We start from the raw sequence: 10,756 nt of genomic DNA, 5'->3' as shown, positions 1-10,756 counted from the left end.
TTGTAGCTATTTGGTTCAAAGTCAGCTTTCATTCATACTCTTCTGAACCATACAACAGTTTCTGTACGTGTATTTGATTACAACAGTTGCTGTACATGTACTTGATTATTGATATGCAGGGACAAACAAAGAGCGTTTTTTGATTGGCAGTTACATGGTGTAACACATAGTAGTTATATCTTGACCCTGTTTGACCCCTGACTCGATCTGTCACAGTTTTTTTCCCAAAATCTGAAAACAGAAAAGTGGAGGCAAACTTCATTCAATAAAATGTTGCAGATACAATGTATTATTTTAAGATAACAGAAGTGCAGGTTCAAGTCCATTTTAGGTTATGATTTTACATTTGGTTTCCACCTGTCTTACAGTTACAAAACCACCGGCTAAACCTCACAGATGAATATGACCAGTGAATAAGCATGCTATTACCACAGCTATATATTTATGTGAGTCATATGTCTGCAGGGGCTTTTCCTCGAAATTCAGCACTAATAGCCAAATGTCGTACAATCTTTTGGCTTGAATAAAGCCAAAACATCCTAACATAATTATTCAATCATTTCCCTAATTGTAATTGTCAAAACTTCACCAGAAATGTAGCTAAAAAAGGGTTTATTGGTAGGAAGTGATGTACTGGGCTAAATGTGTAGATTAGTACATTTTGGAAAATCCCTGAACAATAACATAAAGACTAGTCCCTGTGGGAGTGGTGATGACTGATATAGGCAGGGGGGGGGGGGGGGTAGGTAGGAGGTAAAGAGGGTGGCTAAGACTAAGAGCATAAATACTGAACCCAAAGCACCAAGGTCACAAAGGAGAACAACAACTAGTCTCAAGAGCCAGCCACAACAAAGAGTTTGAACAGCAACAAGAGCCAAGGGAGAAACTGCCTTTTTTGTGTGTGTGTCGACGAGAGAGCATTCATCTTCATTGACTGTCTATCTGGCACATTCTTGCATCTTCTCTGTTCCTTTTTGAACGACTTTTACCTCACCTTGGTCTCACCATGAGAAGAGTTCTGGCTTTGTTTGTTTTGGGGATGTGCATGCTGAGTGGATGGTGTGTTCCCCTGAAGAAGTCTGTGTCTGTCACTTTCCCTGGAGATGTCCTCAAGAACATGACGGATACGGAGCTGGCAGAGGTGAGTAACTAATAGATAAACAGAGATTTGATATATGTCTATGAACAGATGCTTCATTTGTCCTGTTTTCTGTTCTGAAGACAAAACACAAGACGTGAGGGTGGGAGATTCCTTTTATAGTCACTAAAGAAATGTGGGTATTGTCCAACATCTTCATGTTTCAATGTTATGGATTACATCAAACTAAAGGGACACAAAATTCTGCATAGTTGGACCTAATTTTATGATATGCAATAATCTTGTAATTTTCTATCATCTAATTTATCATCAGAACTACCTGAAGCAGACATGTATGTATTATAATTTGACCTAATTTCATGAATATCAAATAATCTCATCGTATTCATTATTTCCTACCTCCAGAGCTACTTGAAGAAGTTTGGCTACATGAACGTCCAGCACCGCAGTGGTTTCCAGTCCATGGTGTCCACCTCCAAGGCTCTGATGACAATGCAGAGGCAGATGGGTTTGGAAGAGACAGGGACGCTGGACAAGTCTACGGTAGCAGCCATGAAGGCACCTCGCTGCGGGGTCCCTGATGTACGCTCCTACCTGACCTTCGAGGGGGACCTGAAATGGGACCATCATGACATTACGTACAGGTATGGTGGAAGATGGGATAAAATAACCAAAAGACTGCACAGTTATGCTCCTAATACCTCATGTTGCGTTCATGTATATTCATTAGCCCAGTAGCTAAGTGTAATGAGATGCATGTATTACCATTACAACCCTTTTCCTGACTGAGAAAGCACATCCCAGAGTTATGTCCGATGCTGTGCCTCAACAGACTTGAGTTGGCAATAGATACCTGAAATGGTGTGCACATAGAGCATTGCTTAACAATGGCCTACGATACTATCTAATTGAATCTGTGGATGTTGACTGCATAGTGAGTTTGACCGTACTATCTTGCTTTTCTCTCTAGGATCCTGAACTACTCTCCAGATATGGTAGCCTCTCTGATAGACGATGCCTTCGCCAGAGCCTTCAAGGTGTGGAGTGATGTCACCCCTCTCACCTTCACGCGACTCTTCGACGGCACCGCCGACATCATGGTGTCATTTGGAAAAGCAGGTAAGAAGGGCTGCAGTAACTGTATGCAGCCTGGGATCCAAACGGACGCTCTGTTTCACCCATTGTTTCACTTCAGTGAAACGGAGCATATCATTTTGGATTCCAGGCTATGCGATATGTACCATATCATCTGACAGAAACAATTAAACAACCTCAGCCTCCCAGAACATTTACGTTTAAAACAAATCTCTAAATTGAAGAGTAGACATCCAAATAAATATTTATTGAAGAAACATGAAAGGAAGGAAGTGAATTGACCAAACGGAAATGGAATTGACCCCGACTCTGCATGAAATGAATGCCATTCATTCAATGCCTTGTTATTTTCCAGATCATGGAGACGGCTACCCCTTCGATGGTAAGGACGGCCTTCTGGCCCACGCCTTCCCCCCTGGCGAGGGCATACAGGGAGACGCCCACTTTGACGATGACGAAAACTGGACCCTCGGCAAAGGACCAGGTAAGCATGGAGGTGTATAGTCAACCCTGTCTTCTTCAGTCAGGCAGTCAGTATTTCATGGAGCTATGACTCCCCCTACTGTCCATTTTAAGCATTTTCTTGACAGAGATTGAAATAAATTATATGTCTCTGCCAACATCTCAACATCAATCTGTAGGATTGAATCCTTGAGCTGCAGTGAACCATTTTATTGGTTAATTAGATGTATTTAATAATGTCGGACATAGCTATCGTTCACAATTTCACCTAATAAAAACATAACTTTATTGTTCCAGCTGTGAAGACTAGCTTTGGCAATGCAGAGGGCGCTCTGTGCCATTTCCCTTTCTTATTCGAGGGCAAGCAGTACTCCACCTGCACCACGGAGGGGCGCTCTGACAACCTGCCCTGGTGTTCCACCACAGCCGACTACGGCAGAGACAAGAAATTTGGTTTCTGTCCAAGTGAACGTAAGATTGACAGTTAATACTTGAGAGGAATGATTGGTCAGAAAGTATTTTTGACAGAGTTTGCTATGACATGCCTCTAATCATATGCCTATCTCTCTCTCTCTCTCTCTCTCTCTCTCTCTCTCACACACACACAGTTCTGTACACATTCGACGGAAACAGCAACGGCCAAGCATGTGTGTTCCCCTTTGTGTTTCTCGGGGAGACATATGAAGGTTGCACGACGGAAGGCCGCAGTGATGGATACCGCTGGTGTTCCACCACAGACAACTTTGACCAGGATAAGAAATTTGGCTTCTGTCCCAACAGAGGTGAGGGAGTATCACCTTTACAGCCACTACCAGACCTGGGTTCAAATAGTATTATTTTTATTTCAAATATTTTGAGTGTTTGATTGAGCCTGACAGGAGTAGCAAATGGGTGTGGTTTTGGGCCTATCCATTGCACCAAGAAAAATCAATCGAGCACAGCTCAAATTAAATAGTGTTTGAACCCAGGTTTGATCGCTGTCACACATACATGAAACACTAGCCTGCCTTCAGTGACACATGTTCCCTAATAGTGTTGTGTCTGTGTTTTGACAGATACGGCTGTGATTGGTGGAAACTCTGAGGGAGAGCCGTGTCACTTCCCCTTCATCTTCCTGGGAAAGAAGTATGACTCATGCACCAGCGAGGGACGGGGAGACGGCAGGCTGTGGTGCGCTACCACCAGCGACTTTGACGCAGACACGAAATGGGGCTTCTGCCAAGATAGGGGTGAGTGATATAGACAGCGTCAGTGCACCTACCGTGCTGACTCAAACTGCTGGCTGACAGTCAGAGACAAACTGCTGGCTGACAGTCAGAGATAACGCCAGTGCATCTATACCTGTTTCAAACTATTGTGCCGACTCGAACCGCTGAGTCAGATGATTTCCTTTCACATTGTTCTTTCCAGCATGGTTCTAGGTGGATGCATAAACAGCCCAATAGTATGGAAACTGTGTATTATAGTAGGTGCACTAGCCTGATCCCAGACCTGTTTGTAGCCAGTTAGCCTGGTCCCAGACCTGTTTGTTGCCAGTTAGCCTGGTCCCAGACCTGTTTGTTGACAGTTAGCCTGGTCCCAGACCTGTTTGTAGCCAGTTAGCCTGGTCCCAGACCTGTTTGTAGCCAGTTAGCCTGGTCCCAGATCTGTTTGTTGCCAGTTAGACTGATCCCAGATCTGATTGTTGCCAGTTAGTAACTGTCAAGCCAAACATGACAATGAGTGACGGGTAGTTAGGATGATAGCACAAACATACTGGCACCCAGGCTATAGGTGCAAACCACAGCTGACTTAATGATATGTTTCTACTCACTCTCTCCTCTCTCAGGCTACAGTCTGTTCCTGGTTGCGGCCCACGAGTTTGGACATGCCCTGGGTCTGGACCACTCCAACATCAGAAACGCCCTCATGTATCCCATGTACAGCTACGTTGAAGACTTCTCCCTGCATAAAGATGATATTGAAGGCATTCACTATCTCTACGGTAATGATATTATCACAATATGACATGATTAGAAAAGGCATTTACCTGTACTTGAAACTTGATTATGCAACATCACTAGTCCAGTCCTAGATCTGTTTGTGCTGTCTTGAGTGACAAACATACGTCAGTTTAACGTCCAGTTTTGATTTTCATCTAATTGTGAATTCAACGTGAAATCAACAACAAATGTCACTATGTCATTAGATTTAGGGATAAAAGTTGGGTGAAAATAGTAAATGCCCTTACATTAATGATTTTTTTGCAAATACGATCAGTTTTCCACATTGATTCAATGTCATCACATACATTTTTTTTGGGGGGGGGGGGTTGAAATGACGTAGAAACAATGTTGATTCAACCAGTTTTTGCCAGGTGGGCTGAGACCAGGCTGCAATGTCATGTGATCATACAGGATACACAACATACAGACAACAACATAGCATTTCCCTATATTACCACAAATTACTATAGTTAAGTGTTGTTCATTTCATTTCATTGCATTAATTTCCAATATCTTCCCACCCAGGATCCAAGACAGGCCCTGACCCCAGCGATGAGCCCAAGCCTGAGCCTGACACCCCTACCACTGAGTCCACTACCACTACCACCACACACCCCGTGGACCCTTCCCAGAATGCCTGCCAGATTAACAAATTCGACACCATCACAGAAATTGATGGAGACCTGCACTTCTTCAAGGATGGGTGAGCAACCTTTACACTGGTAAAAAAAACAACAAGGTTTCTTTGCGGTTCAACAGTACAACCTTTTTTAGGGCTGTGACGTTAAATGGGTGTGTGCCCTTTTAAGAGCGCACAAGAGTTCAAATCAAATCAAATTGTATTTGTCACATGCAGCCGAATACAACAGATGTAGACCTTACAGTGAAATACTTACAAGCCCTTAACCAACAATGCAGTTTTAAGAAAATACAAAAAAAGGAAAGAGATAAGAATAACAAGTAATTAAAGAGCATCAGTAAATAACAATAGCGGGGCTTTAATAACTAGGCTATATACAGGGTGTTACGGTACAGAGTCAATGTGGAGGCTTTATACAGGGGGTACCGGTACAGAGTCAATGTGGAGGCTTTATACAGGGGGTACCGGTACAGAGTCAATGTGGAGGCTTTATACAGGGGGTACCGGTACAGAGTCAATGTGGAGGCTTTATACAGGGGGTACCGGTACAGAGTCAATGTGCGGCACCGGTGCCGAGGTAATTGAGGGAATATGTACATGTAGGTAGAGTTATTAAAGTGACTATGCATAGATGATAACAGAGACTAGCAGCAGCGTGGGAGGGGGGGTGTAATGCAAATAGTCTGGGTATCCATTTGATTAGCTGTTCAGGAGTCTTATGGTTTGGGGGTAGAAGATGTTTAGAAGCCTCTTGGACCTAGACATGGCGCTCCGGTACCGCTTACTGTGCGGTAGCAGAGAGAACAGTCTATGACTAGGGTGGCTGGAGTCTAGGACAATTTTTTATGGGCAAAGGGAGAGATACCCAGAGAGAGAAACAGGATAGAGTTATGGGATAAGGGAGAGATAACCAGAGAGAGAAACAGGATAAACGATGTAAGATTACAGGACAGAATGCAAATAAACGAGCCCATGGTTCACATATTCCTCCCGCTGGAGTCCCCTCTTACTACTAAGCACAGCTACCCGACGACGGCCATTAGAGCTAATGAACACTTGTTGGTTCTTTCTAGCACCATTCCTTCTAACAGTGTATCCCATTATCTTACAACGTAAATAATAGCGTTGCAATGTAGCTAAATTCATCATTGTGATGTTTTTGCTGAATCCAATAGGCAATATTGGAGGTTGTCGAGCAAGACCGATGGTAAGCTGGAGGGTCCGTTCTCCATGTCAAAGAGGTGGCCGGCTGTGCCAGCCGTCGTTGACACGGCTTTCGAGGACCTTGTGACCAGGAAAATCTACTTCTTCTCAGGTAAACAGAATATACACACACACACACACCATTTTTTTATTTAACTAGGCAAGTCAGTTAAGAACTAATTCTTACTTACAATGACGGTCTAGGAACAGTGGGTTAAACTGCCTTGTTCAGGAGAAGAACAACTGATTTTTACCTTGTCAGTTTGGGGATTCAATCGAGCAACCTTTCGGTTACTGGCCCAACGCTCTAACCACTAGGCTACCTGCCGCCCCACACTCTAACCACTAGGCCACCTGCCCCCCCTACACTCTAACCACTAGGCCACCTGCCCCCCCACACTCTAACCACTAGGCCACCTGCCGCCCCTACACTCTAACCACTAGGCCACCTGCCCCCCCCACACTCTAACCACTAGGCTACCTGCCGCCCCTACACTCTAACCACTAGGCTACCTGCCGCCCCTACGCTCTAACCACTAGGCCACCTGCCCCCCCCCACACTCTAACCACTAGGCTACCTGCCGCCCCTACACTCTAACCACTAGGCCACCTGCCGCCCCTACACTCTAACCACTAGGCCACCTGCCCCCCCCCACACTCTAACCACTAGGCTACCTGCCGCCCCTACACTCTAACCACTAGGCTACCTGCCGCCCCTACACTCTAACCCCTAGGCCACCTGCCGTCCCTACACTCTAACCACTAGGCCACCTGCCCCCCCCACACTCTAACCACTAGGCTACCTGCCGCCCCACATCACTCCAAGTAGCATCACTCTAAGCGACATCACTCTAACCTTTGTCTCTGTTGTCCCACAGGCACCAGGTTCTGGGTGTATACAGGACAGAGTTTCCTGGGACCCCGCAGCATTGAGAAACTGGGTCTGTCCTCCACTGTAGAGAAGGTGGAGGGAGCACTGCAGAGAGGGAAAGGCAAGGTGCTGCTCTTCAGTGGAGAGAACTACTGGAGGTGAGTCAATCCCGAGTTCACATGGGAGGACATGGTGTTGAGATAAGGTTCTAGGTTCAAGTTTCGAAGGGATCACACGCATACTAAAAATGTATGCATTGGCTGTATTGTAAATTGCTTTGGATTAAAAGTGACTGCTAAGTGGCAGAATATTATTAGCTGTATTATCATTTCATACAGCAAAACCTCAACTGTAACTAGAAGTGGATCAGTAGAACTGAATGGAGGATTAGATGTATAACTATTTACTGTATCTGTAGGTCTGTGTTGTAATAACCAAACCAAATGTGTCTGATCCTTACAGGCTGGATGTGGAGGGCCAGCAAATTGACAAGGGATATCCTCGCCTCACAGACCAGGTCTTTGGAGGAGTCCCCCTTGATGCCCATGATGTGTTCCAATTCAAGGGTAAATATTCAACTATATTCCTCCACTCACACTGTAGGCTTTTGATAAGAAACAGCATAAGTATTGCAGCAAACTAACAGTTTATCCTTTTGATAAGGGGGATGTACACAGATTATTCCAGTTCTTAGGGTGGATCCTTATTTGTAATGGGGATGCTCAGCCAGCCTTCTGCAATTGGAACCATGACATCAAGACACTTCACACTGCTGTGTACCATCATGTGTACTAAACACACAACACATAAAACAAGATTAATCCTTGTGATTGTTTGTATTGTAGGCAACTCCTACTTCTGCAGGGATCGTTTCTACTGGCGAATGAACTCCAAGAGACAGGTGGACCGTGTGGGATACGTGACGTATGATCTCCTGAACTGTAGTGACTCTATCTAGGGCGCTGAAGATTGAAGAACCCTTTCAATAGGGCCTCTTAGAGTAGGGTCCCAGATCTGTTTGTGCCGTCTTGCCAACTTATACATTTACATTGAAAATAATTTAGCACTCTTATCCAGAGCGACATGAGAAAGACGGCGAGTGCTTAAGGTACGGTTTGTGTTTATGCAGTGCCATTTGGAAAGTTGAAACGTCCCCACAGTTTGTGTGCTTTGTAAAATTGTTGGTCACCTTCCATGTACCAATGGTAGAATCAGGTCCTAAAATATGCTACACATGTATGGGTACTTTCCTTCGAACGGTGTGTGAGTTAACAGGTTCTTGTCATCTAACCTAGACTAGGGTCCAGAGAGATATAACAACAGCCCCAGCAGAACCGAATCACAATCTGTTGTTGCTTTAACCTGTCTCCCTGGCACAGATATTTTGGATGAGACATGAAGTTATATTTATTTATATTGCTCTTTGGTTTTATTTTTGTGTTCAACAATACACTGTGTTTATTTAGAGTTATTTTATATTTTTGAACTGGCTCAAAAGCCATGTATTTTGCACTGGATGGCACGCCATGGTATCTCTCACTTAAGTTATTTTGTGTGTAAATCAATGTTTTGTATTAAAACAGAACTGAAAATTCAATAAACAAATTGCACTTCATTATCAGTCCTTGTCTATGTAACCATGTAGCTAGCTAATCATCTTGTGCAGCTGTCTTACTCTCTGCTGTCAACACAATGAGGTTCCGCATAAACACACAACAAAACTATAAACGCAACATGTAAAGTGTTGGTTTCATGAGCTGAAATAAAAGATCCACAGACATTTTCCATCCACACAAAAAAGCTTATTTCTCAAATTTTGTGCACAAACTTGTTTACATCCGTTAGTGAGCATTTCTCCTTTGCCAAGATAATCCATCCACCTGACAGGTGTGGTATATAAAGAAGCTGATTAAACACCATGCTCATTACACATATGCACCTTGTGCTGGGGACAATCAAATTATAATTTCTCTACCATAAGCCTCCTCCAATGTCATTTTAGAGATTTTGGCAGTACGTCCAACCCCGGCCTCACAACCGCAGACCACGTGTATGACATTGTATGGGTGAGCGGTTTGCTGATGTCAACGTTGTGAACAGAGTGCCCCATGGTGGCGGTGGGGTTATGGTATGGGCAGGCATAAGCTACAGACAAACAAAATGGCATTTTATCAATGACAATTTGAATGCACAGAGATACCGTGGAAAGATCCTGAGGCCTATTTTCGTACCATTCATCCACCGCCATCACCTCATGTTTCAGCATGATAATGCATGGCCTGATGTCAGAAGAATCTGTACACAATTCCTGGAATCTGAAAATGTCCCAGTTCTTCCATGGCCTGCATACTCAGACATTGAGCAGGTTTGGGATGCTCTGGATCGAGGTGTACGACAGTGTGTTCCAGTTCCAGCCAATATCCAGAATCTTCGCACAGCCATTGAAGAGGAGTGGAACAACATTCCACAGGCCACAATCAACAGCCTGATCAACTCTACGGAGATGTGTTGCGCTGTATTCCCACTCATGTGAAATCCATAGATTAGGGCTAACGAATTTATTTAAAGTGACTGATTTCCTTATATGAACTGTAACTCAGTAAAATCTTTTGAAATAGAGCTATGCCTGTTTTTGTTGTTGAAATTCCACACAGCAGACAGAGACTGAGCCAACCATCCAGCGTTATTAGCCACTGCCATTATGTAAATAGACACATTGTATAATCTAACCAAACATCAAGCTACTATTTACAACTATAGTAGAACATTTGTAGTCATAACTACTGATTTTCCGAAACATTGCAACATGTTTGCGCTACAATTGATATTGTTACTGGGCCCCAGTACGCCGCTCGTTGGTAAATTATCTAATACGCCTTCATCCGGAAACAATAGTCCTGTAATTTCACATACGGTGCTCTATAGAATCTAATCGTTTAACAAGAATTAAGACCTGCCCTTAATGTCATGAAAAAAACATAGGAACACATTTTAAAAACATCTTCCACTTTTCAGTAAAACAGAGAAATAAGATCCGGTCGGTCAAACAGGAAGTGAGGAGATACTGATGGCGCCCGACTAGAATGGAGGAGCAATTATCGCGTACAACTTCTTATACAGTTTGGCGTGTCTACTAAGGCATAAACAAATTTAACTCGCAATACACAGTAAGTAAAAAATCTCAAGGAATCTCGTGTTATATAGATACATTTATTAAACATTTTTCTTCAGGGACGGTCTGTCTTTTTTCGCTGAGGCCCTCGAGGTCCCTCCGCCTTTAGTAGTTTCTAGAATGCCTGAATGCAATAAAACGTGGGCTCGCAGAGCAGGCAGGAGAGAGGGCAGCTCGGCCTGTTTTAAATCCATTATTAAGAAGGCTCGTTGCTCTGCTTACACGCTGA

The 10,756-nt window shown here is 43.9% G+C and overlaps 2 protein-coding genes across 8 annotated transcripts in view; both read left to right on the top strand.

Moving 5' to 3' along the window:
• Positions 1 to 792: 792 nt before the first annotated feature.
• mmp9 (matrix metallopeptidase 9) lies at positions 793 to 8,970 on the top strand. Its single transcript, XM_029718426.1, has 13 exons — positions 793 to 1,141; positions 1,505 to 1,743; positions 2,070 to 2,218; positions 2,550 to 2,678; positions 2,954 to 3,127; positions 3,265 to 3,438; positions 3,712 to 3,885; positions 4,485 to 4,640; positions 5,167 to 5,344; positions 6,457 to 6,596; positions 7,363 to 7,513; positions 7,818 to 7,921; positions 8,201 to 8,970. Exons 1-13 carry the CDS (start codon positions 1,007 to 1,009, stop codon positions 8,311 to 8,313), a joined length of 2,016 nt encoding a protein of 671 aa, XP_029574286.1. The 5' UTR covers positions 793 to 1,006; the 3' UTR covers positions 8,314 to 8,970.
• Positions 8,971 to 10,374: 1,404 nt separating this feature from the next.
• znf335 (zinc finger protein 335) overlaps positions 10,375 to 10,756 on the top strand; it is a 46,554-nt gene continuing 46,172 nt past the window's right edge. For all 7 annotated transcript variants that reach the window (XM_029718425.1, XM_029718424.1, XM_029718423.1 and 4 more), the window contains exon 1: positions 10,375 to 10,522. The gene's annotated coding sequence lies outside the window, so the exon portion shown is untranslated. The remainder of the gene's footprint in view (positions 10,523 to 10,756) is intronic.

This window comes from Salmo trutta, chromosome 28 (assembly GCF_901001165.1).
Source record: "Salmo trutta chromosome 28, fSalTru1.1, whole genome shotgun sequence".
Classification (NCBI taxonomy): domain Eukaryota; kingdom Metazoa; phylum Chordata; class Actinopteri; order Salmoniformes; family Salmonidae; genus Salmo; species Salmo trutta.
The sequence above is the reverse complement of the archived record's forward strand: the minus strand, read 5'-3'. Positions and strand labels throughout refer to the sequence as shown.

Excerpts from the sequence above, each read along its gene's own strand:
- mmp9 (XM_029718426.1), top strand. The coding sequence starts at position 1,007 with ATGAGAAGAGTTCTGGCTTTGTTTGTTTTGGGGATGTGCATGCTGAGT. Across the intron at positions 1,142-1,504 it reads CGGATACGGAGCTGGCAGAG|AGCTACTTGAAGAAGTTTGG; the intron begins GTGAGTAACTAA and ends TCCTACCTCCAG. Across the intron at positions 6,597-7,362 it reads GAAAATCTACTTCTTCTCAG|GCACCAGGTTCTGGGTGTAT; the intron begins GTAAACAGAATA and ends GTTGTCCCACAG.